At 40.1% G+C, this 27,588-nt stretch overlaps 1 protein-coding gene across 3 annotated transcripts in view; it reads left to right on the top strand.

Annotated features, from left to right (window-relative positions):
• znf385c (zinc finger protein 385C) overlaps window positions 1-27,588 on the top strand; it is a 140,600-nt gene that overhangs the window by 49,093 nt on the left and 63,919 nt on the right. For all 3 annotated transcript variants that reach the window (XM_040045681.1, XM_040045665.1, XM_040045673.1), the window contains exon 2: window positions 2,343-2,672. In XM_040045681.1, the coding sequence (XP_039901615.1) occupies window positions 2,345-2,672 (328 nt within the window). In that variant the 5' untranslated portion in view covers window positions 2,343-2,344. The remainder of the gene's footprint in view (window positions 1-2,342; window positions 2,673-27,588) is intronic.

Below are 27,588 nucleotides of genomic sequence, written 5' to 3'. Positions count from 1 at the left end.
GGAAGTGTCTTTAAAGTCACTGCAGGATATTCAGTACAAACAGACTCACATACTCACTGTTGAAAAAGCTGGAGAAACCTTTTGGTCCTGGTGATCCTCCATGCAGCAGGTGCATTCAAGCTGCTGTTCATGAAAGTAGCTGGTTCTGTCCATTGTCCTGTATCATAACATTGACAGAGAAGTAAGGGACACCGGTGAGTGTTGTTAGAAGCGAATTCCTTGAACAACCCTGTATGTACTTAAAAGCATGAGACAATCTGCAGCCCTGTTTTTCCAAATATAGATGCGCTTTTGAAAAGCTTAAGAGCATACAGCCTAGAGATTCCGGGTTTCTTCTTCTATTTTAATAACACAACAAAGCTGACTGAATTAGCTGTGAAAATCTGTGTAAGATCAAATTTACACAGTTAAATGAAAATCTCACTTTTATAACATACACAGAGAATTTCAAATATTTCTAAATAAAAAAAACTGTCTTACGTACATCAGTCTTACGTAATATAAGCTGTATAACCAGATGACTCATGTTCAAAATGTAGATAGTGTAGCAGGTAGAAATACGTTCCTTCTGTGAGCTTGGCCATTTTTATGTGTCATGCTACATACATTTCCACTGAAGCTCTAAAGTTAACTTTATTCACATAAAATTAAAAATAATTTTTAACATACAGATCTGTGCTACACTGGTCTCTATGGTAACAGTCATGCCTGCATGATCTGAAAGCATGGTCTGCATAAGGTCACAATCTACCTTTGCAGAATTGTCCGGCTGAAAAAAATAAATGTATATATGAATGTTAGGATTCTTTAATGGTCTGTAAGGAAATATCTTTTGCAAGGGTGCAATATGCTCTCTATGTGTTCTGCATGTCTTCACTAAGGTTCTTGTTTTTACAACCTTGCTAATTTAGGGTGGCTAGTTGAGTTGTCTGGCAGGAGTGAGAAGGTTGCGTGGTTAAGGACTACAGAGATTTTTTTTCATTCAGTGCCAGAGAGCAGCATTGCTCAAAGCTTTTGAGAAAACATCTGATGGAGCCTCTTGAGTGCTCCCAGATTGGCAATGTGAATAGCAGCTTTCATGGAGGCTGCTTGCTCTAATGTGTTTTTGAGTACTGTGTGTGTGTGTGTGTGTGTGTTTGCTCACATTTGTGTGTCCTTGTGTGAGCATTTTCTCTTAATGCTTGTATGTACGTATGCGTCATAGGTTCAGCTTTACTCTCTGCGTATGTGTGTTTGGTGCATGTGCTTGAGCAGTTTGGTTGTTTACATAAATAACTTGAGGCGGAGGCAAAAAAGCCAGCAGCAGAAATGCACAGCTGGGTGTGTTTCAGGGACATTTTACAGTGGTGATGGCTCAATCCTTCACAGAGCTACAGTAGAGCTACCTTTTCATTTATTTATGTGGAGTGGATGCATATGAAACAAATAGCTCTTATTTTCAACTGCTTTCTTTGGAGAATCTTAATTGTCTCTTTCAATATTTTTGGCCTGCTTATCTTCAGCAGACACATTTACAGAAGTCTCTTTATCCATTTGTACATAGTTCTGGTAAATAAAGTGTTTAATATCCCATATACTTCTATATTTCCTAAAGCTGCTGATGTTGAAGAAATACTGTAGGTTGTATAGTTTATAGTTTTTTCCCCCTATATGCACCTGTTTGTTCCATGCACAGTTACTTGAAGATCCTGCATAGAGGCGGCATGGTTTCCACTGCAGCATTTTGGCTTGCAGGGGGGGACAGATAGCACTCTGCCATGGAGTCATCCTAAGTGAAATAGCTTGACATAGGAGCCTTACTGTTCCTCTGAGAGTCACACTGCAGCACTCTGTCTCCCCCAAGTGGTACTTCATTGCACCCCGGACCTCCACCATATGAACAACAGCTGACAGTGTGATCATGCTTGCACTTGTGCCCAGCATTTCTTTTCACACTTTCCTAATCTCTTCATAAATGTCCAAATAAACATCCAGATGAACAGCATCATCTTTTTGGGCTCTTCATAAATGTTTTTTGTTTTTATACACGTGTCACTGTTCAGAGGGTATTCGATTCCACACACTCCTTGACACTTTAGGAATCAAGGGTAGTATTTTTGCAGTTGTCCTCTGCAGCTATCAGGTTTTAAGAGGGTTTTCCTTGCTGGATGGGCCAGGCCAGACCAGACTGTGATAAGTTATTCCATAATGTTTTACACATCTTCTCTAGCCTTCCTCAGAAAGAAAAGGAGGATCCAATGTTTCCTTGGGTTTTGTGTGTATGTAATTGCTAGCCTCTAAGGGTACTTTCTTCCAGTTTGTATTAAACATCTTCTCCATCTTGCTCTTTTCTTCTACCACAGGTATGAAACGTCCGTTCAGCCCGTCGTTGCTGCCAACAGTCGAGCTGGACAAAAGGACGGGCAGCACTGAGCTGGTAGTGCAAATGGACAGCGAGCTTTCCTGCAGCATAGGGGATGAGGGCGTACGACCAGATGAGCAATCACCAGGGGGCGCCTTGCATTCTACGCTCTGCAGACCAAAAAGGGAGAGGAAGCAACGAAGCTACACATTGTGTGATGTGTGCAACATACAGCTGAATTCAGCTGCACAGGCCCAGATTCACTACAATGGCAAATCCCACCAAAAGAGACTCAAGCAAGTCAGCAATGGCAAGATACCAAACAACGCAGGTAGGTCTTAAGCGCTGCTTGACTGAAAAGTTGCAAAATAAGATATACATGCAGAAAAGTGGATAAAGTCTTTAACTGGATTTTTATAACAGTGTCCAGCACAAGGGTCATGCAGCTTAACAGAATCCCACACACTGTTCACAGCACACTGTCACAAGTTCCTCCTGCCATTCCTCTGTATTTGTGTTGAATAGAAGTTAAACAAATTGGATTCTATTTGGTGAAATGTGTTCACACACAGCCTTGGGCTGAAGACACAAACACACGCACGGACACAGTAGCATACAAGTAGAGCAGAGCTGAGTGAAGTTAGAAAACAAGAAGCTAATTAAGTGCTGCTTGTGTTTGATGGTTGTGTTCCTGGAAGTGAGGCGGCTGGAGTGAAGTTGGACATTTTTTCATTCTAGTCACAGTCTTGTTTAGAGCTCTGCTGCAGGGAAATCAGTCTCTCAGTTAAATTTGACGTGTTCACACTTTCATTCGCTTCTTTGCTCTGTCTCCAGCCTCGGCAAAAGACGTACATGCGACCAAAACATGTATGCAGACTCATTTATCTCAATAAAAAGAAAATACACAGGGCATTGTGCAAAAGTCTGTCACCTTCGTTTCTTTATAATTTGCCAGGAAAATAGGAAATAGGTTTATTTATTTATTAAAAACATGGAAATAAGAATGGAAATGCAGTATTAATGTGGAAAAAAAGAGTTGGTACAATGCTTAGAGACTTGAACATCAATATTTGGTATGAGTACCTTTATTCTTCAATACAAGCCGAACTCAATTGGGAAAGGTTTCTTTTAATTTCTTTAAGTAATCTCCAGGAATAGTTCTCCAGGATCCATGGGATGAAATTAGATTCATATTTACTTTTGACAAGATCCCCATCATCGTTCGCTGAAACGAAGCCCCGCATTATGACAGAGCCTCTACTGTGCAGATGGCTGTAGATGCTCTTGTGTAATTTGGCATACCTCAGTCTTTTCTCCCAGTGTCCTTTCCTTAAGAATGACTTCTTGACAGACACACTTACACTGAGGCTGTTTCTGATCAGACTTCAGCAAACAGTAGATGAATCAACTAAAGGGCCAAGTGCATCTCTCCGATCCTCTGTCAGCTGATCTTTACTTAACTATTTTTAAGGAAATGACTTTCAGATACTGTTTTATCAGCTATAGATAGTTTTTTTTTAACCCTTCACTTGTCCAGTTTATTCAAATTCCTTAAGGATACACTGTTCACCATGCCAAGATATGGAAGGTTTTTGACTCTCTTTGCAAATCACCTTGTTAGTGCAAAATTACAATTTTATCTTAGTCAAAGCTGTGTTATCTTTGGCATTTTTCATAGATTCAGTCTAAAAAAACGAGAACAAGTTATGTATTTTTGCAAAAGGTTCCTAGGAACAAAGTGCCTATAGATCTAATTCAAAATTGTGACTTTGCTAAGTTGGCTATCATGTCCGATGAATCCCTTGAATTAGGTGCCCTTTTTATGCTAGAATAATAGGTCTAAGGGGCCAAACGAGTAGAGTTAAAAGTACTGAAAAATCCGCCAATGTCAAAAGAAAAACTTTATAAGATCACTTGGAAGCAAAATGTAAAGAACAGAGGGGTGACTCAAAACTTTTTCTTAGTACTATGAGTTTAACAAAGTTTTGAAACCCAGTTCAAACACAGACTGGCACATCCTTTAGGTGGTTTACATGTAGCAACATGTTAATCATATGAGACAGAAGTCACATTTGTATTCGTGTTGCAAACAAGGAGAACGTTGTGATTATACTTGAGCAAAGCTGGTTTCTGTGCTGGAAGTCTGTCACTGTCCTCAAACAGGTGCAATAGATGATGTGTTTAGATGTGTTTGCATTTGAGCAGGTGTGATTTTGTCACACAAATCAGCATTTGCAAAATTAAGATATGATTACGGTTAGATTTTTCTGAGGAGGAAGAGTAACCTTATCCGAAGAGAGCTCTTTAACAGGTTAAATGTCAAACCCTGAAATGACTCAAGGGGTGTTAAACAGTTTAATCTCCAAGACAGCTGAGGGGCTGTATGCAAATTGCAGATATTCTCAGATGAGACACTGCTCCACCAATAGACCAAAGTGTCATAGCGTCTATTTTTAAACATCTCCCTTCATTACAGCTAAATCATTCTTAAAAATGTTCTGCAAAAGAAAGAAAGAAAGAAAGAAAGAAAATGGGATGCCATTAAGCATTTTTTTCCTGCTTAAGCACAAAAATTTAAAAAACAAAACAAAAAAACAGCCATTTCGTGTTGGTGGAAAAATGCACCATGTCGACCAATCAAAAAATGATATGGCGACATGACCTTTGGTTGTTTAAGAAGAGGGGGAAGTTTTAGAAGTGATGGCGAGAGAGAGAGAGAGAGAAAGAAAGACAGCAGAAAAAGAGAGAGAGCGAGTTTTGAGATATGAGAGATTTGTGACGTTTAGCATGTTTGGAGTGTGTAGTTAATGTGTTGTCTTGTGTAGTTAGTGTGCAGTGTTGTGGATAGTTTTGTGTTGTGTGTCAGAACAATGAGGCGACTGCTGTCTCCAGGTAGAAACAGGAGTGATACGCCTGCTGCCAGACCTCCAGGAGGTCTGGCAGCAGGTGATGTTCTCCTTTATAGTGGACAGAAATTATTTTTTTTATTTTGGAGTGGCACAAATAATTTGTGTGGCATCATATTGAATGCAGAACAGCTGATTGTTCTGTAAATAGTTTGAAATGGTTATTTAAAAAAATCAAGGTAAAAGGTAAATGGATGCAAATAACTTTGTTGTTTGCAAAACTTGTGCATAGGATTTTAAAATTAACAATTTATATTTGCACTTAAAGTTATGAAATATGATTCAAAAAACATGTTTGTGGTTGTTACAGTAAAAAATATAACTTTTTCTAATCGGATTTTATGTTTTTTGCCTGATTTTAGATCAATTGTGTTAATACAGTATGTCAAAATGAAAACATAACTGTAAATTCAGACACGTGAGGTTGTGCTGAAAAGGATGATACCAAACAAGGCAAAGTAAATAGTTTTTAAAGGTGAAATGTGGAGGGAAAATCAAAAGTAGTTAAAAATGGCCAATTATACCCTGGACCCCAGAGGGTTAAACTTTTGTTTTTTAAAGTAACGCAATAGTTACTTTTCAAGTAATTAATTACTTTTAGAATCTTGTAACTCAGTTACTAACTCAGTTATTTTTTTGAAGAAGTAACTAGTAACTATAATTAATTACTTTTTCAAAGTAACTTGCCCAACACTGTTAGTGCTACACTGGAACCCTTGCAAAATAAAATGTGCGTAAGTTGAAATAATAAGTAAAAGTAATCAACATTAAATCATAGCAATCATAGCAAAAAAATCCAATATGACAGTGGGTTTCCCCACATTAATCAGCCTTTATCTTTTAGAAAACAATCTGTATATTTCAGTATTTAATGATAAAGTAGCTTCTTAAAATAACATTTAACGTAATTGTTTTCTTTTTTAAGGCAGTAGAGATGGACAGGAAATGAGTGCAGGGGAATAATATGCAGCAAAGGTCCAGCCAGCTGAGAGCTGAACCAAGCACTCAGCTGCTAAGGGCCCATGTGCCATCCTAAACTGTCTGATCAAAAAAGCGTACATAATTTTGGTATTACTTTTCTACAGAGAGGAAGAAACTTTAATTTGGGAATAGTCTGACATTATTTGAGGCTATTTTATTACCTCTGATTATTACTGCAATTTGTTTTTTAATCGGTTTAAGAAATTGGAAAGTACACAGTTAATATGCAAGGTGACTTGAATAATTACACATTTTCTCTTTTTTTTGTAACTAATGTGAAAAGTAAAATCTTTCAAACCCAGAAAATATTTCACTGTTCTTTTTTTTTTTTGTTAATAATCACACTCTATCTTAAAGCCTTATGCTGGCTAACCAGTAGCCCTGAGTCTTCAGAGCTTCATGTAGAAGTCCTTGTAAAAGATAAATGACTCATACGCTTCCAGAGATATTGAACTGCAGTTCAAGTAACCACACCATAATTCAGCGATCACATAATATCCTTCAGGGATTTTTCCAAACATGTTTTAAAATTGTATCCAGTTTAATGTAAAATAGTTCTTCATGAATACTGCGTATGAATCAGATTTGGTTTAACCGAGTCAGTTCCACGTTGCTGCAAATACATCTGGAGACTGAATCTAATTTGTAGTCATGTGTTGTTTTTGGAGCTCTAAAATATATTTACACAAAGCAGCACTTAATTGCCCTAAATGGCTAAAAAGCTTGCAGGAAATATAAAAAAAGTTGGTATAGGTGCAAAATCATACTTTAATTTTTGTTCATAAAAGTTTGCCATCTCAGAACTAATTGTTTTAAATAGCAAGCCATAAAAAGCCATATTACAAACTGGTTTTTGTCCTCTGGGCTTTAGAAAAGTGTGATCTTCTGTCTTATTATCAGCACACATTTTCCAAGGCAGAATCAGTGATTGTATGGAGGGGTGTCGGGGGGCAACATATGGTGCTATCCAGACTACGTCTTTTCCGCATGCATAAGAACAGCACGGCTCTGTCTAGGCTCTAAACCAGCATAGCTGGAGCCTGGACTCACATATCAAAATAATTTAACAAATTTTGAAATCGCGAGTGATGGGAGAAGGGAGCCGGAGGAATCGACGACGGAGTGGGGCGTGCGGCTGCAGTAATGCTGACGCGCACCGGTCAGTCGTGGTGAAGAGGGACTGAGTGTAAAAGCGAAGCGCTCAATTTCGCCGGTGCGATCTACGTCCCTACCCCACCTATGGCCACGAGCTGTGGTAGTGACGCGAAACAACGAGATCGCGGATACAAGCGGCGGAAATGAATCTTCTTCAGAAGGGTGGGCTGGCCTCTCCCTTAGAGGATAGGGGTGAGAATTTCGGCCATCTCGGGAGGGGCTCAGAGTAGAGGCAGCTTGCTGCTCCACATCGAAAGGAGCCAGCTGAGGTGGTTCGGGCATCTGGCAAGGATGCCCCCTGGGCGCCTCCTGGGCGAGGTGTTCCAGGCATGTCCCACCGGGAGGAGGCCCGGGGCAACCCAGGACACGCTGGAGAGATGTATATCTCTCGGCTGGCCTGGAACGCATTGGTATTCCCCCGGACAGCTGGAGAGTGGCTGGGAGAGGGGGTCTGGACCTCTTTGCTTAGGCTGCTACCCCCGCGACCCGACCTCGGATAAGCGGATGAAGATGGATGGATGGAAATTTTGAAATAATCAACCAAGAGTCGGAGAACAGATGTACAAATGTGAGGAATAAAATAAACCAAAACTTTTTTGACAGTTACTTTTCAGATAAATGTGTGTCTTTAGTTTGGATCTATTTTTATTAAAAGGGGATAAATTCTCCCTTACATGAACCACAGACTGCAAGTCACATGTCAGCTGTCAGCTTAGGTCTTTGCTGTGCGCTGAAGTGCAACTTTTATCATAAGACATGCTGTAATGCAAAGTGTTTGATCATTTGGTCTTTGATGCCACCAGCTTTTTAAGGTTAGAGACAGCTGTCCAGCAAGCATCGAGCACACCTGATAAATTCTACAGTAGTATGTACCCAACACTTTATCGTACACACAAGAAGCTACGTGTTGTTTACTTTAAATTCCCAGTTTTGGTACACTGGTGCATGTGATTCATACACACACACACACACACACACATATAGTTTGTGACTCTGTGGCTGTGTGTTTATGTGTTGTTTTAGGTGTTGTGTGTATTAGTCGAACGGCACGCTGAATTGTTGTGGTGTGCAGATTCTCTCTGACATGCAGTCACAATCACGCAGCCTTATCTCTGCTCACCTTCTGCTGACTCCCCGAGGCAGCCAGCTCTGCTGCGTCCTCAGCTCCAGCACAGCTATGCTGCGTTTCTGTGTGTCTGTGTATGTATGTGCACATCCTCCTCATCTAGTTCAGATATTTTTAGATTTCTTAAATGTTACACAGTCTGTAACTCAGAGTGTGGAAATATAAAAAAGAGGCTTTGACGCTCCTGATTCTGTCAGTCTGCATATGTACAGTATCTGTGTTTGGTGTAGATGTTTATAGGTTTATTGCATAGATAAAGAATATAATATTTAAATAAGAGTGTATGTAAGTGTGTGTGTCTTTGTCTGTGTGTTACTTGCAGCGAATCTTCTCCATGTCGGCGTGTATTTCCCTCCCTCCATGCTTCACTGAGCTGACATGAGTCCAAGCTCTCTTTTTTCTCCTTCCTGTCTCCCCTCCTACCTCTTTTTTCTACCTCTCCCTTTCTCTGGCATGGATGCTGGACATGTGGGGCAGCTAGTCATACTGAAAGATGAATGTGCCAGTGATTAAGAGAGTCCTCTCTGTTATCATGGGCAATAATATGTAGAGAAGCTTGCTGACAGGGCTGAATGAAGAGAAATAGTCCAGATGTTTGGGTGACAATGGGAGTTCAGGTGCAAATTTATGCGCTTTAGTGTTCATTTTTATGGAAATGTTCCATAATGATATTAAAAATTCATAGCGAATACTCATGTGTTTGTTTTGAGATTGAAGAATTACTTTACTGAAGATGAAATAAAGTAAACAGCTCAACAAGAAGTGAACTTTTTAAACTCAATATTTTTTAGATGTCATGGCTCTTTTATGACTCCTAATGCTGGCTATATTTCATTCTGTCTATAGAGAAAAACGGCTACAATGCTTGCAATATTTCAATGCCACAGAGACTTTTTTAGTCAAAAGTACTCTTGGTGGATACATATTTTACACATATTGATGCATGTATGGAAAATATTACTACTACTACAACTAAGGCTGCATTTCTAAGTCAAGCAAGGTGAAGCTTGTTTCATCATTTCAAGAAAATTTAGCCAGATTGTCACGTAAGCCAAATCTTTTTTTAAAGTAAAAGTACAAGACAAAAGTCCAGCTAACAAATGTAACACATATTCTTTACATCAAATCACGTTAAATGTTTAAGGTGCAGATGTGTAGGAGTTTTACCTCTGCTTGATCCATATCATATGCTTGCTATGAACCTGTATTGAGTGCATATATGTGTAGAAAGAAGCTTGTTGACAATAACCTGTTAAAAATATAATTATGACCTCTAACTTTTCCTACATCCCTTCCTTTACAAGTCTATAACTGTATTCTTTGTTTGCTTATGAATTTGCTATTGCAAAAATTCCCTGTTATATGCCTCAACGCTTTGACAATAAAGGCTCAGACAGCATATCATGTTGCAGAAATTAAAGTTGCAACAAAACATAATCTGGTCAACACAACATTAGTAGTCCAAACTAGCTTTACGCTTCTATTTAAATTGAATAGCAATAGTTCTGTGAAGTCAATAAAAACAAATGAAGTTGAATGTTTTGTAAAGGCCAAACAAAAGCTATTGCAAATCTTCATAATTCTCCCAACAATCTGAAGTTACTGCAGAACCAGTTATAAGTCCATCGGGTCTTTGACTGCTGAGATGACTGGCATGAAAACAATATAGAATTATGACTTTTATCTTTTCAGGGTTTGGTTAATAGTATTTTAATATGGGTTTTAACATTCAATGCAGTAGTCTAATAATTAAATATCGGTGAAATGTCTGGCTTGATTAGTGACTACCATCAATCCAGATGTCAGGTTTGCAGCTTTAATTACTGCTTAAACTGGAATAGTGTTTATGTTTGCTGCTGACAACCATGCCTGTGTATGATCTATTTTATTACAGGCCTCAGTGATGCATGTAAATGTGTTTTTTTTAACTTCAATGTTTTGTTGCATGTGTGTATGTTAGCATGCATAACCATGTGTGCATGTATGTATAAAGCAAATTTCTACTTTGTTTTTCCTCTACTGCTAAGTAGGGAGGCCTCAGATCAACCAGTCCTTAGAGGGAGAAAGGTCCTTAATCCTTTATGCTGTAATTAGTATTGGTATTAATTTCGGCCAAGGACATGCATCAATGTAAGGAGTCAGTCAATTAAAACTTACCCCGCCCCCAAACTTAAATGCCTCACGCGCATGCACACACACATACTTCCTTGTACTCCCTCGTTTACTTGCAGACCCCCCTCTTTTTCCAGAGCGAATGATGAAATCCTGTTAGAAGGGTCCAGAGGGGGGGATCAGGACTGTGGACAGCACCCTGTCCTGATGTGACCTAGCAAAGCCTGTGGATCCGAAAATCATTCTGACAACACGATGTTCGGCTGTGTGTGGTTGTTTGTGTTTTCTGTTAATCTTCCTTAGCATTGTGAGGCAGAATGAATGTGTCCTACGGATACATCCTCCATGGGACAGAAACCACGCATGATAGAATTAGCATTTGTGTGTGCGTGTGCCTGTGTGTGTATGTGAGGGTTTTTTTTCTCTAGTTGTCCTTATCTTATTTGCTTTGATATGTGAACATTTTTGCAGTGTGTGTGTGCGTGTTAGTTTATGTTTGTGTTAGTGTGAGCCTCCTTTTCATGGTTAGACTCTTCATCGCGGTCTCTGTCTGACTCTATCTCTCCGGCTCTGTTTTTAAAAAGCGTGAGGAATTGGATTAAAGGCAAGGATTTTCTGCATGAATGCATTTGCACATCTGCATTTTATTTTTGCGCTGCCTTGCAATTTCGCTATTTTTTTTCCCCCCTCAACAGACTAAAATTACTTCACTCTCTTTATACATGCCTTTGGACATACATGTACAGACGTTGTTGGTGTGTGGTGTTTATGTAGTGACCGCAGTGTCTACTCTGATCCTTGTACATGGTTGATGTTGCTGCTGGGTTGTTTCTGTGTCTAATTCCAGGAAGCACTTGCTTCAGCTAATGTCATTTCACAGTTCAAGCAAACATTAAAACCTCTCCAGAGAGTATTGTCTGTAACAAAACAAAAAATTACTTGAATAAACAAGAATATGTAAAGTACAAATCACTGATAAGCTACAAGGATATATTTATATAGAAAGGGACTTATTTTATAAGCATATCCACAGTTTATCTAAAACACTGTCTTCCATGTCCTTTTTTTTCCTGGTGTGGGTGTTTAAATCTCCTGAAATGTGATGTGGCCGTCGAGTCCTGCACTTTGCCATTTTTTTCCACTCCACCCCCCCACATCCCCTGTCCTTCTTTCCCCCTGTTCTCCACTTTGCCCCAGGGTCCAGACCTCTGTGTGACGGCAGTTCAGATTCTGGGAAAAGGTCGACAGGCATACCAGGCTGACACACAGGACCCACTGGAGCAAAAAAAAAACGTGAGGTGTGGCTCTTACCGGGCCACAGAGAAAGGGTCACGTTTCTCAAATCATCCAATGTCTGTGTTTACTCAGGTTCTGACAGGTTGACTGGCTGTGTCTGCAGAGAAGGCCAAGCGATTCTCGCTATCAGCCCCTATCTGCCCTGTCTGCTACACAGACCCGTACAGCCACAGCTGCCGCAGACATATCTGCTAGATGAGTCGTACCGTTTGCCAGTTTGCTAAATGTCAGAAAATATCAGGCGGTTTTCAACAGTATTTTGTCATTTTGGTCACCTAGCATGACTCTTTTTTGTTTTTCTTATTTATCATTGCCCTCGTTTTGTCTGGCCGTGTGCTTGTTTTTTATTCTCCATTTTCAAACAGAGTTAAACCGCTGGTCTTTTCAGTGTAATATATGTAAGCATATTACAGAGAAATGCTTGTTCCTTCTCCCTGAACATACAGTGAGGAACATCAGACATGTTGTAGATTTTAAGTAAAATCAGGAAATGTACTATACAACCCAGTGAGCTGTCTTTTTTTTGGACAATTTTGCCCTCTTCCCCCACTGGCTCTTTGCTAAAAGACTCATGAAAGGCTTTCTTTCTGGGCAGAAAAGAGTCCCTTTAACCCCCCCTCATCTCACCTCCACCTTAGCCATCATCTGTTCCCCATCATTACAGGCCTTTGGAAAGGCAAAATTACAGCAGAGTGACATATTACCAGCTGTATCTAAGGGCAGGAATGGAGGTTAGAGAGGGAAAAGGTAGTCTGGAGTAAAGGGGAAATAGAGATGAGCAGGAGTAATAAGGAAGATGGGGGTTCTAAAAAGGGAAGAATCACATCAGCAAGACTGAGACAGAGAAAAGCTTAGGAAAGAGGCTGACTTGAACAGAGAGAGTGGGTGGTATGTGTGAGAGGCAGACGTAGACAAACACTGTCATTTACAGAGCGAGGCAGAGCTGTCTGCTAATGGACACATGATATATGGCCACAGAAAGTTTGCAGTTCCTCAGAGTTCCCAAAGTTCACATATACCTCCAATTCTTCACAACCAAGCCTTCAGACACCAGAAGCGTCTTTGCAGAAGGTCATTGCATTTTTGTCCAGAGCATTTTATAGTATAATTTTGGGGGAATTTGAGCTAATCTCATGAGAGGCCTCGTGTCACATCGAATGAGAGGAAGCAACCGCAAAGTAGTCTGACAATGTTGGAGCGTTTGCTAGTGCATGGAGCAGTGGAACTCTAGAGACCCTTAGTGTGTCATACATAAAACTGAAGTAGACAAGCTTTTGTAAACAGATGTAAACTAGGCGGAATGAGAGGAAAGTGAGGGTGAGGGGAGGGCATGTACGGTGCACTAAGCACACACGCGGTCATAAACGCATATCTTTTTGCCTGTTTCATATCGCATCTGCATACAGTAACATCTTAGCATTGTTATTTTACGAAAATTAATAACTGTCATCAGATACAACATATTAATGCATCAATATACTACCTGCAGAATAGCAGTCTTTTCTAATTTCTGTAAGTCTTTATACTGATTGCAAAGTTGGACTTTTAAGGAAACAAAAATGTAGAACTCAGTTCTTATTTTTCATTCTCAGAATTGCATTTTGTTTGCAGTCTGTATAAGATGTGATGCATGATTTGTCATGTTTAAATTTACCACAAAAGTTCTCAAATTTAAAACGGGTACAGGGGGGGTAGACTAAATACTTTTTTTGTTGAAAAAAGTCATATTTGGTTTAAAAAAAATTCCCCTCAACTGTTTTGTTGCTCCACCATTACTGCCTGACTTCTCAATTTACCTGCAGGTCTGTATGTATGCCAGTTTTATGCAAATAATCCTAGTTCCCTCATAGCATGGCCAAAGCGGACTACTACAGCTCCTTCTGACAAACACACACATACACGCACACACACCATGCCATTTAGAGAGCGAGGGAGGCAACTCATGGATGATTTTCATTGTTATTCATGTATTAATTTATTCGCTCATGGCAGACGTGAAACAGGGCTGTAATATGCAGATGTGGGTTTGTTTCTTGATGGGAATTTTCTGGTCCACTGCCTCTAGCTGCCACTAATAATAAAGACAGGCAAGAGAGGTGGAGGAGGAAAGGGGGGAGGGAACTGGAGAGAGAAAAAGGGATGAGGGAGAAAATGCAGTTATAGGAGGGAAGGTTAGAGTTGTCAGCATGCCTCCAGTCATACACCGGTTCTCAAACAAATCTTCTACACCCTATACTACATATGCACGCACACACACATACGCACACACACGCACACACACGCACACACACGCACACACACGCACAGGTGGTGACCAGGTGTGATCTAGCTGTGAATGGTCTTGTCCTTGACATGAAGGTGAGCATGTAGTGTTGTCTTCTCTGTACTGTTGACAAGACTTCTGACCAGCTGCAGGCTGTTGCTCTACTTTCTTTAGCTCGGTAGTAGAAACTGATTTAAAACTGGCTATTCTTCATGATAAGATTAAATCCACAGTTTAATATCATTTTTTTAACCTCCCACCCAAGAGATAGATATACTGAAAAATATCAACAATGATCTTTAGCAGAAGCTTGCTGAAACATACTACAGTCAACTACTTCTTGACCCCTTCTCAAGAACGGCATTTGTTTTTCAGCTGACAAGAAAAATAAATATCTCCATAATGCAACTAATAAAAAGCTAATGCATTTTTATGTGATGTGTGTGCAATCTGGGTAAGAATATAAGCACTTGTACAAACTATCTTTGTCACTACCAAGACACAAATAGCCAAAGAAATACCCTGTGGGCTGTGAGTCTTGCTGTTTTCTGTGCATGCTGTTGTGGTGTTGCACTGGGGTTAGGCCCTGCAGGGGTGGGGGGGGGTCATAGGCGTTGAACATTGGCATGCTTGAGGAGGAATAATGTCAAGAACAAGATGCTAACAGGCCACAAAGGATTTAGTCTATTTTCTTTTGTCGCTGCATGTATAAGAAATATTAACCCCCTCCTGTCTTTCTGATTGAGCAGTAGAATGACAAGCAGAGGGAAAGAAGGGGAGAGAAGTCCAAGCACATTTCATGCAGAATGAAAGTCAAATTCAGCCACATGCCAACATAGCTCCAGGTTGAGCTTTTTAGAGATAAAATGAAAGGAAAAAATGAAAGACCTGTGCCACCATAAAAAAGAGACTAAGATGTAAAGAAACCTGTGATATATACGTGCTGCCGTAATCCTACATCATGGCCAAATATAACATTTAACCTCACAAATTCCAATTAATCACTACATAAATCTGTTTATGCATTTTTTTTTTCTATCTGAAAATACATTCAGATTCTATTAAGAAACACTCGATATCCTACATGTGCTGCTATATATTATAAACACGCAGGCTTTCTTAAGATAATTTGGTTTTGTGTAGAAACACTGGGAAGCAAGGTGAGTCATATTGGGTTGAAAGCTAAATAACAACAGTGTCAGCCGTACAAGAGGTTTGGCAATCAGCACAGAACGAGCGAGACAGTGAGTGACAAGTGACAACTAACAAACCTCTAAAGAGTCTGAAAACAGGCAAAAGGTAAACAAAATAAGATTTAAAATCTATCAAGGGTACCATTTGCTGACAAGATTTCTAGGTTTAATCTGCTCCATAAATGAGAAAATGAGCATGCGTCAAGTTTACCCGCACTGTAACTACATCCAGGTAAACATGCGGTGAAAACATTGTTCGGACCTGGCAGATACCCATGGACTAAATAGACGTGAAGAAGTTAAAGAATTGAAAAGGGTAGGGAGGGTGGGGCCCGTAAACGAGAATGACAGCTTGCAGAAGTGGGGGAACCTATATAAATGAGAACCAGAAGGAGTGTGTTTGGAGGCGTGGTCCCGCTCCTGAAATTCTGATACATAATCTCCAATTAATACTAAGGGACCCAAAGTGTGCTTAGAAACTAACCATTAACCCAACTTAACCACTGATGCAAAGCAGTATGGATCCATGCTTTAATGTTGTTTATGCCAAATTCTGACTTTACCATCCAAATGTTGCAGTAGATATTTTTCCTTTGACCTATTTCTTCACAGACTTCTTCATCGTTAAATCCAAATGAACATTTCTGCCAAATCTGAAGATATTCCCTCGAGTGATTTAGGATGACTTACAACTCCCTAAATATAAATACATATAAGCTTTAAAGCAAAAAATTACTCAAAGAAAAAAATGTGTTTGCATTCAAACAAACTTACTATTAGCTCATCACATGTGCATCCATGTGTGCGTGCATTGCACCATGCAATTACTAACCATTATAAATCATCCCAGTACTTATCGTCAGTGTGATGGACTGAGTACAAAGCTATTAAAAGAAAAGAATGCCACACATGTTAAAAATACATAGCAGAGTTTTAGCTAGCATTTCACTTATGCTAATATTTAGCTTAGATTTACCAGTCAAATAAAATTATAATATTTCTGCATGATGTTTAGAGGACTACAGCAGAGAATGGAAATAATTAAGCAGCATAGCTTAGAATTGTAAATTGCTTGTAAATGGTTATGTTCTGCCATTGTAAACACAGACCTCAAAACATCCATCCTGCATGCTGACGTCTTATTCCCCTCTGATTTGTAGACACACGTGCATGGCTATCTGGAGCTGAAGCCCACAGGCATGCTCCTAGGCCGGAGTCCAAGCCGTGTCAAATCAGCAGAGTCTTCACCAGAGGCCAAATCTGTAGCGTATAATTAGCTTTTAATCAGCACCCTCATTCAGGCGAGCAGTAAAGATTAGCCCAGCTTGGGCTCTGCTTAAAATAAGCATTCATAAATGCGTGCAAAAGCCTCTGACCCATCGCATCCAATCATACACACACAATGCAAAGCTCCCTCCCTGCGGTCTTTTCTCCATTTGCTTTCCCTGCCTTTAAAGCCACTTTTCTTTTCCCTTTCCTCCTTCTGTCTCTTCCCTGACTTTGTTTTCAATTTTCCACGGATGTTGGTCGACCCATTCTAATTTTTAAAGGAAACGTTCAGCCACCTCCGTAGTTGAATTCGAGTCAGTTCTTAGCCACTGTACAAGGGCACAAGGACTTGCGCGCAAGCCTACACATAACACAACAAGCCTGACCTTAATGGCACCTTGTGCGCTGGAGGGTCTATTTGGATAATCCAATATGGAGAATTTAAAGTGAGTGTCTTTATTAAAAAAGCTGCTGGGGTTCGAGAGCGTAACATTTTAGATGAGCTCGTCTCATCTAATCCCTGCCTCTCTCTGGGGTGAGCCGCAGCATTTATGCCAGTAATGAAGTGCAGTGAGATGAAAGCCTTTTTAATGGGATTTAGTTAAACTGGGACACAAACCAGAAAGTCGGGGAGAGGGGAGGAAAACGCTTCCTCATCATCACCGCCAACGTCATTGTTATTTCTGCTCATGGATAACTCGCTTGTAGGCTGTGATTAATTTATATATACGTGTGTCATCTGTCTTTCCCATTGGCTATGGCAAATGTCTGTCACATGCCTCTTATTTTGGCATTGCAATCATGTTGCTCCAGTGGATTTCTCCTTTTTTTTTTTTTTTGTACCCCGTTTGATTTTTCCAATCACTTCTGTAATTTTCCTGTTACCTCGCTCACTGCTTACATGCCTCATCTTGTGTTGGTTTGCAGCAAACAAAGACGGACTGTGTTTTCTGCAGGTTGAGTCGGCACGTGCCGATGGGTGATAGGCTGGGTGGGCTGCTTGTTCAAATTAAATGTCTAACAGCCAAATATGTACTTATTTATTTTAACCTTTATATGCTGAGCTGCCACAACAGCATTCTCTAAGGTCGCATGGTGCAAGACTGTGTGTGCTCGCGTATATGTGTGCAAAAGCCAGTTTGCCATACCGCACTGTATCTATCTAATGTTGACGCATTCCTCGTTGTGTGCAGTACTCAGTCGGTGTGCAGAAGAAAGGATCCTTTGCTGGAAGTTGAGACGTAAAGTCAGCGCCCCCAGGCATTCTCTTTCTTCTGTGATCTAGAAGAAACCACAGACACACATACATACACGGAGAGATCACAGCTTTTGTTTAAAGCAGCACAAGGCCATAACAAGCTGAAAAGGTAGATAGAAAATTCTGTATACAAATTTGTTTGTGGAAGGATGGGACTTAACAATTCATTAGAAACTCTGGTTAGGTTTAGACGTCAGTCAGATGTCTGCAGTTTTAGTTTGTGGTTTTAGGCAATGGCTGATGTTTTTGTACGGCAGACATAACCAGTTGCTCCTACTTAATTTTACATGGCAGGCTTTTATGGTTAATTGTCCCATCAAGGTCTTTTTTGTCACATCAAAGACACTGAAAATGGGAAACTGTTTAAAGTTTTAAGACATGATTTGAAAGATGATTCCAGCTTCAGAGCTTTCGGAAATGCCACACTCCAGAACCTCTGACACTGCAGACAAAGCAAAATGGGGTCTGCATACCACGAAACCGATCACTGTGTGTGTCTGTCGCTGTGATGCGTTCAGCCTGTGAGATCTGGTGTATGTGGCCAGCGCTGAGTCCAGCTTGCTCCAGCCAGGCAGCGATCCTGCTTCTGCTGCTGTGGCGAGTTTGGCTCATGACCTCCTTGGGGCTGCGCTGCCATGTTGGCCCCCTGCTTATTGTTCTGTCAACAGCATCTGTTGGGCCCGATAACAGGATTAGACCAGCCCCCTATAGGCCTGCGGGAGCTAGCCTGGATTAGCCAGCAGCGTCTATCTTTCCATATATGTGAACGTGTGTGTATGTGTGTCAAGAGTCAGTCCCTCCTGTCCTGTCAAAGAACCTACGCTAGAGCTAAATAGAGTGGAGACAGGCTTTCATCCTTTCCGTCAGCCAGTAGATAACGTCTAATTTTATTTTACCTGTCATAGTTTTCTCACTATCAACACTATATTTCACGGATCACACACAGACCATTTACTATGAGTTCACAGGACACTTGCATTATGAACGGGCCCTGAAGTTCAAAGAAAATTGAGCATTGTTATCCTGACCAACTGAGTGAAGGTCATGTCAAGGTTTGGTAAGGTTCCTGCATTACTCATGAATATTAAGTGCCTCCCCAACTTCATTACACGCTGTTCTGGTTTTCTAGGTAATAAATGGCTTCCCAGAGCAGAGAAGCAGGCACAGAAATGAACACCTGAGGTAGAATGTCATAAAAAAAAATAAGCCTGAGTGCCAAAAATATCTTAAAAATTTAAAATAGTGGCAACAATAGCTTTTAGATAGGCTGACAATAGCCTTGGCACCTGATCCAGACATGAGAGACATGGAGGAAGGGCATGATCCCAGAAAAGGATATAGCAACAATGTCCCAAGCCTCATTCACTTCCCTGTGGAATTCATGAATCCCTCTTCCCCTTTTCCACATTTTTCCCTACTGAGAATATACCTGCCAAAGTGGTCATGGTCCTGTGACATTCCTGCCAAGCCCTGTATTCACTCCTGTGTTAAGTTCAGTTTGACCCAGGAATTTGTCAGTATTTTGGATTAAACTGTGGAAAAAAGCTCTCTGTTGCGTGCGAAACCAAGTTTACTTTGTGTGTTTTTCCCATGTCTATGTGTTTCTGTGTCAAGCAGGCATGTGGGGTGAAAAATGTCTGCACTCTACCCTCGGTGCCCCAGACCAGAATAGTCTCCACGACAAACTAAAGAGGAGAGTTTTAAAAAAGCTGTTTTCGGTTATGTACCGATCCCCCAATCCCTTCTTCTCCATCCATTCTGCTTCCAGTGCCACAATCACAGAAATGACTTCCAGCTGCTTAAAAGATGAAGACATTGTGCAGCTTTATGTCAGGACACACTATCAGAACAAGAGTTTCTCGCCTACCCTACCGCCATTCTTCTCAGCTCGAACTGACACGCGCACTGACATGAAAATGATTTGAGCCATTCTCCAGAAAGCAGCTTCTCCATTTCCTCTTTCATCCTGGCTTGTCAGGATTTTATATGGCTGGCAGATGCCTCACTGCAGTGTGGCGATTGTTGCTGTGTACAGTGTGTCACTACGGCTCACGGTGCCTGACTGCACCATTCATTTTCTGACCAGCCAGTTTAAACAGACGCTCTTCCGAACAGGCTGCTGATGACCGTGTCGTCGTCTCCTGCTTTCTAACAGCGTCAGAGGTGAGGAAGGGTCTGAAAAGCTGGTGGAGAAATACAGTTTTAATCTCCCCTGGCCTCTCAGTGTCCCAACTGGTCACTCCTTACATTGAGCACACAGTCTGAGTATTCACAGCTTGCACAATACAGAGCATAAAACATCAATCCTTAGTTTTATAAAAGATGCCCTGTGTGTACACTCTGAGTTCACAAACATTTTTACATCAAGGTCTCTGAGTGAATACACTTCATTGGTCAGATTCTGTGTGATGAATTCCCATCTGAGAAAATAGTTGGTTTAACTTTTACACAGATCAACTGTAGCAAGACAGGGGGGATAAAGAGCCATGTCACCCACAATGACCCTGTCATGTTGCGTAATGGGCCAAATTTATTTGCAATCTCTGCAGCATGTTAAGTTGGAAATTTGGCATGATGGATAAAATGTTAGGGGTATCGAAGTAGAGAACAAAACAGAACGGGTGCATAGAAAACTCTGATTTCATTTACACCATAAGTGTGTTTAACAGTAAATATATGGTTTCATATTTGAGGCATATTTTATGCATTTTCAAGAGTTGAATTCAGGAGAGGCAGAGATGGGTGGGAATTTTGTAGCCAACTGCCAGCTTGAGCAACTCAACAGTTGAGTTGCTCAACCTTAATAGTTGGCTGAGTTTCCATAACAGAACTCTTTCCCTGGCTTTAACTGTATTATAAATGCCAGGTGCAGATTTTGTAGAGAATAAATTCTATACATATGAAATGCTATAAAACATTTTCATTGAATATAGTCAGCTGAATCATCCATTATGAGACATCTGTTAGATTTACTATATCTGTAAATGCCTTATTAAGGAGTCATTGAGCTCCTTTGGTGCTCAGTGACTTTGTTAAACCTCTCGGGGTTCTTGGCTCAGTAGCTTCTGTTAGAGTTATTGGAAAATGTACAGTCCTCTTTCAAAAACCATCTTTAGACAGATACTGTTTCTTTCAGAGGAACAATATGTGGAACTCCTTTAAAAACTGATGCTGACACTGATTCTAAACTCCATGTTTATTTTTTTTCATGCAGTCATGAATTTTCAGTTGACACAGGAATTCTTTTTGCATCATCTTTTTGTATTTTTATACATGCTTAAATGGGGTTTTGTGTCGCAGATTATGAAGACTGTTATGTTGCCCCGGTCAATGTTCAGTTCATGTCCACATATAATTAGTCTTTAATATATAAAGTGGATTAGCAGTGTTTAAAATGGACAGACTTGCAGCTGTTCAAGGTTGTAAGCGATTTTTTTCATTTGGTGCACAGCCTGAGGGGTTATACAGGACATGAAAGGCTCTGAAGCAACAGAAAGAATGAAAATGAATCGATGCAAGCGCTTCAATGTAATTTTGTTACTCTATTCTCTTCAAGCCAATTAATCAATAATCAATGGAAGAAAATTACTGAGCTTTATGTGAGAAGGGGATGATTTTCTAAAGTGAGCTTGAGTTTTTTTGTCTCTCTCTCCATTGTAAAAACAAGAGTGTAGCAGGGGCTTGTAAGGCCAGTGTTTCTCGCTCTTCTCCCTCAGCCTCTCTCCCCGTGACAGAACACGTCTATCTGTTTATTGTCTCACCATCACATTGACTCCCTGTCACTGCCGCTATCTATTATTTGAACTTTTCTGTCTGTCAGGCTTTCCTGTGCTCCCTTCTTCTTTACACTGTTAGCCTGTTTCTGTCAAACCCTTTTTCATTCTGTTTCTCCTTGTTGGCCCCTGCTCTTTATCCTGACACGTTGTCTGTCTTCCTTTAATCTCTTTAACAGGCATTTTATCATATATACCACATCTGTCTGGGTGCATGCACACGGCCCAGGTGCGTGTCTGTTCTGAATCTCTGTGACTGCGAGTCCACGCAAGCTAGAGGTCCGCACGGGTCCACGTCAGCACACGCACTTGCTTTTACACATGCATGCACAGATGGTGTGCAGGTGTACGTGTGACATAGTGCACATAACAGGCCATCGCCTCGTCCAATCCACTTCACAATATGAAACAGGATTTTCCTGTGACACAGATTGTTCATTCATCGCCTAACACTGACCCTCTTTGTGGCTCTTGTCCTTGATTTATGTCTGTCTGTTAGTTGCCTTGGATCGCCTCTCCCTGTCTCGTAGACAAGTAGTCTTCACCAACCAAACAGTAAATGAAGTGCTGTGATTTGATTTATTTTATGCGTTTGTAGGCATATATTATCATATTAATGGTATATACATCATAATTCCTACCACAAAAATATAGTTAGTATTAGGCTTTCTGGTGTGATTCATACTTGTACTGTAGTGACACAGTTACGCATGCATACACACTGAATTTGCACGGTGGTGCTAGCAGACTGTTGCTATGTAGTTTGCTCTCTACAGTAAGTCTGTGTGTTTGTTTACTTGTGTGTGTGTGTGTGTGTGTGTGTGTGTGTGTGGTGTGTGTGTGTGTACATGGAGGAGGGGGTGGTGCTTGCAGATTGTGCTTGGTCCACTAGACCCCTCCCAGTCAGAATAGAGCTGTCTCAGCTCATCAGCATTAGACTCGCGTGGCACCCTGATGTGCCCCGACAGTCAGTCACAGGAAATGATGGGATGTGAAACCACCCAGAGCGCCCATGTGACCTGCCATACAGGCATAGGCGGGTCTGGGGGTGTTGGATGGGATGGAAAAACAGGAAGGCAACGAGGCGATGCGTCCTCACAATAGCAGATGCAGAAGCCTCACTTGGCACAAGACTGACAAAACACACAACACCTTTGCACACACACACATATATAGACAAATTTCATACAGACATACTTAAATAGATGTGTACACATACACGTAGACACACAGCGATACTGGGTGCAGGCCATGATTGCTGTGATATTTTATCTGGCTGAATGGCAGGGCAATGAATCTCAGCATGCCTGGCTCTAGACCTTTAGGTTTGTGCCATTGTCTTTCACGCCACATGCTTCAGCTGCTCTGAAACACAAATGCAGACAAACAGACACAAACATGGGGACAGACACAAAAATACACACATTGTGGGTCCAAGCAAGACTAGAATAGTCAGCGAGAGCAGCCTGCCTTCCAGTAAGACTGTGGAAATACACATTGTAACAAGTCGTTTATCAAGTGAAAGCAGCTCATAGATGTTCAAGCCAACTTCCCCACATGTTCTTGCAGTCATGTGTTAGTTACCATTTTTTCTCAGTTGCATTTTTAGATTGTCTGACTGTATTAAAATTACTTATTAAAAATTGTATTTTATAAAGTCAGAAATGTATGAAAATTATTTCAAGTGTTTCTTGTGTGATTCATATCACATCTCATAACTAAATAAAGGAAAATAAGAATAGAAGACCTTCTAAGCCTCTATGTCATGCAGTTTGTCTTCATTAAGTCTTTAAAGGCACTAGGGACTAGACTTTTGTAACGATTTTGCTTTTTCAAAAAATGTCCCTCAAAACTATGCAGTCAGTTTCAATTTCCTCTCTTATTTTCTGTCTTGTCTGATATGTGTGACTTGAAAGCTGCTTACCTTGTTGACATCAACACTGAGAACCCGTGAGGCATGTAAGGGCACGATTAGCTGGAAACTAACCCGGCCTGGATATGCATATGTATATGCATACAATGGACAAACAATGCGTTGCTAAGGAGATACAAGAGCCAAATGAGTGACCAGGCACATATGCAACAAGGTTTATGATTGCCATGTTTATGTTTTGTAATAGAACAACCAAAGAGGTTTAAAAAATAAAAACCAAATAACAATCTGAATTAGAGGCTGATACACTGGTCACATAACGTCTTATAATTTTCTTTAAATATGAAGCAAAAAAAATTGTGATGTATGAGAATAAATATTTCAGGTGGATAGAATTAGACAGACTGTGTCCCTGTAAAGGAGTCATTTCTACGATCACTAGCAGAAAGAAAAACAGAGCGAGCGTCTTGCAGCACTCATATACAGTTTTTGTCACGGTACTGGGTCGTGTGACCCAGTGTTTGAGTTTTATGTATTTTTGTATTCATTTTTGAGCTGGTGAATTTCTAGGTTGCTGTCATGTTTAATCTCCATGTTTCCTGTTTTATTTTGAAAGAGTCCAGTGTTCTTTGTTCATTGTATTTAGTTTCACTTCCCCTGTCCTGTCATTAGGTTTATGTGTGTCAGCTGTGCTCCCATGTGTAGCCACTTCCCCTAATCATCCTTGTGGGTATTTAGTCTCTGTGTTTCATTCAGTCTGTGTCATGTCGTCTGTTCATGCACCCTGTTATTCTAGCTGCACGTCATGATTCTAGCCTGCAAGATTTGGTATTGGACATGTTCATAGTCACTTTCTCCAGTCATGTTTCCCTGCACCTTCATGTGCCAGTACCGAGATCTCGTTCACAGTTTTTCATGTCGTGTTCATAGTCTGTCCACAGTACTTCGTCATAGATCATTTCTGGTCTTCGTTCATAGCCTTTAGTTACTCCCGGCTTAGGTTCTTAGTTTTGTCATTCCCATAGTTTATGGTTTGTTATTTTGCCTTCTCCATCAGCCCTGATTAAAGGCTCGCTTTGAGCTTAGCAAAAGTTTTGCCTCCTGCGTCTGTGTCTGCACCTGGATCCACCAAACACACTCTCGCAGACCGTGACAGTTTTTTTCCAAGGTCCAAACCCTTGCAGTCTTTCAATTTTATGGGTCCTATTTTACAGATTTTCCAGGACTACCATCAGGTGCGTCAGATGCTCTCATCTTTTGGGAGGAAAGCAAAATCCCAGTGTTTCCACTGCATTTTCTGTGGCTCTTCACATGCCTCACGATGGATTACTTTCCCCTCTCACCTTCAATATCCTTTCACATCTCTAAGATTCAACTGCATCTCGAGGCATAGCTGTTTTTCCTTTCTTTGCTGCTCTTTCCATCCTTTATATGATGGTCTGCTGCTGTACTGTCAAATATTATAAATTGCACAAAATGGCAAGACTGGCTTCGTTTTTTTCTTTTTCTTTGTAGTTTCTCTGTTGTTGATGTGTAAACACAACAATGTAAATATTGTCTCTATATCTATATATATATATCACATTTGTCTCTATAGTGGCTCCAAGTGTAAAAACATTTTCACACAAACATTTGTTCATCATACTGCATATATAAAATACTAGTTCAATTCCTATTATATGAATAAACAAGTGGTTTACCTGACGTTGTTTAATCACTTCCTTTTTTCCCACTTTACCTCAATAAAAGCCAAGTTGACTTTGTTTAGTGTGAGGATGGCCACTAGCCACATTTATTATGTGAAAGCCTGTGCTTTTAACTCTGAATAGCCTTATCTTCACTATACAAAGCAGCATTCTGCCATTGTAATGACTCTCCTACGTAAAGCATGTCCTTTATCTGACTCAACAAGCACACAGGCTTTCACTGACTGCTTCATTGTATTATTTATTGAACCCAAAGACAAGCCAACTTTCAAGGTGAATGCTAAAAAAGTGTACAAATACATTTTCTGAGTTTTGCCCCCCAAATACAGATACTTTTCAAACCTTTATTTTCTATGCCTCAATACTCAGACAACCAAGTGTTTTGTTAGCAGCTATAATTCAATGTTTATTAGAGCTATATAAAGGGGACAAATTGTTTTTGTAGCCGTGACAAAACCAGAAAAACTAATCTAATAAAAAAAAAATCACAATAACATGTTTATGTAGACTGGGTTTTTTCTCTCTCGCTTTCTCTTTCATGAACAATACTGCAAAAACAATACAGTAGGAGTCTAATATGTGGTAATATTCATCCTGGAGTCACTCTAATGGTAATGAATAAGAGACTGATTTTTGCCTTCATGTAGTCTTTGTGTGTAATTGTAGCCTGGAACATTAAAGCAGAAGATGCCCCTTTGTTCACTCTCAGTCTGCTTGACCAATGTCACTGTAATTCTTTCTAAATTTTTCAAGTGATTTAAGTATGTATATGCCTATACAGTGTAAATTAAAGAATATATGGTTGAGAGTGGCTGAACTGTGCTAAATATCATCAAACATGCAACACTGTTCTCCTTCAAATTCTTTCTTAAGTGGTGGCAACACAGCTGAACTAACTCTGAAACGATTGTTCAAATGTATGACCCCCTCTAATTACAGTTTGGAGTACCTAGGCAGCAATTAGGGAATAAAAGTACAATCGAGCATTATCCATTCTTTGCATAGCATGAGTCACTCTAGTTGGCCTTGGGAGCAAAACGATATAAAACTTACCCTGTAAAACAATGAGTCAGATATGAAGTATGAAAATATAATAAAGACGAAAGAAGCAAGTAAACAGTTACCCACTTTGGATTTAGCTCTAGTTGTAAATGTGCTGTAACTGACATGTGTCTGCTTAAAAAATGGCAAATAAAAATGCCAGGATAGTTTAATGTTAAAGGTAACAGACTGTTTGTTTGGAGATGAAAAATTTCAATTACCACCAACATAAAATTATCATTGTTAGTCTTGGGCAGAGTGTTTGCTTATTAAGAGGAAAATCAAATGAAAAAACAAAATGGGTTATGTATTTGAGGCCATTATTATATTAGACTTTATTGAGGTCTGCTTATTAAATTTTGATTAGTGTAATAGAATTAAAATCCTAAATGTTTTTGCAAAGCTGATGTTTTTCCTAATGGAAAATCAGGACTCATCTATCACTTTATCATGTGCCAAAATGTTGGTAAACAGGGTCAAGTCACTGAAGACTTACTGTGTGAGATTAGAGTAGGTAAATATTCCAATACTGGCTGTGAACACCCTTTTGACTTCAGAACTGGCTTTATTCTTCGTGGCATAGACTCAGCAAGGTGCTGGAGACATTCATTCAGAGTTTTTAGTCAACATTGACATGATCATCACACATTTGCTATAGTTTTGTCAATAGCATATCCATGATTTAAATCCTTTGTTCCACCGCATCCCAAAGGTGCGCTACTGGACTGAGATTTAGTGAATGTGGAAGCTATTTGAACTCATTGTCACGTTCAAGAAACCATCTTGAGATGATATGAGCCACAACATTCAAATCTTCAGTGTACCCAGAGGATGGGGGCACTGTGGTCACAAAGGGATGGATATGGACAGCAACAATCCTGAGATAGGCTCAATGCTCAGTTGGTACTAAAGGGCCCAAAGTGTACCAAGAAAATACCAAGAAATCTGCTGTAGTAGCCCATCTGCTTCAGTTTTTGATGACTTGATTTATACCTTTTTTCAAATAATTTTTTGCCTAGAGAACTGACACTTGGACCATCATCTGTAAACCCTAGAGATGGTTGTGAGGGAAAATCTCAGCAGATCAACATTTCCCGTCAAGCCTGCCTGACCCCAACATATTTTGCCACATTCAAAATCATTTAAATAGCTTTTCTTCGTCATTCATACCTAACGAGTGGCTAGCGAGTGCACATACACCAAAATCTTCATTCACAGATACTATAAAGACAGAGCAGTGCTGGATAGTATGAATAACACACTCTAAGAGAAGAAAACTGCCTTAAAGATTAAAT

The sequence above is a fragment of the Simochromis diagramma genome, unplaced genomic scaffold, assembly GCF_900408965.1.
Source record: "Simochromis diagramma unplaced genomic scaffold, fSimDia1.1 OVJJ01000321.1, whole genome shotgun sequence".
Lineage (NCBI taxonomy): Eukaryota > Metazoa > Chordata > Actinopteri > Cichliformes > Cichlidae > Simochromis > Simochromis diagramma.
This window is presented reverse-complemented; position numbering and strand designations above follow the sequence as displayed.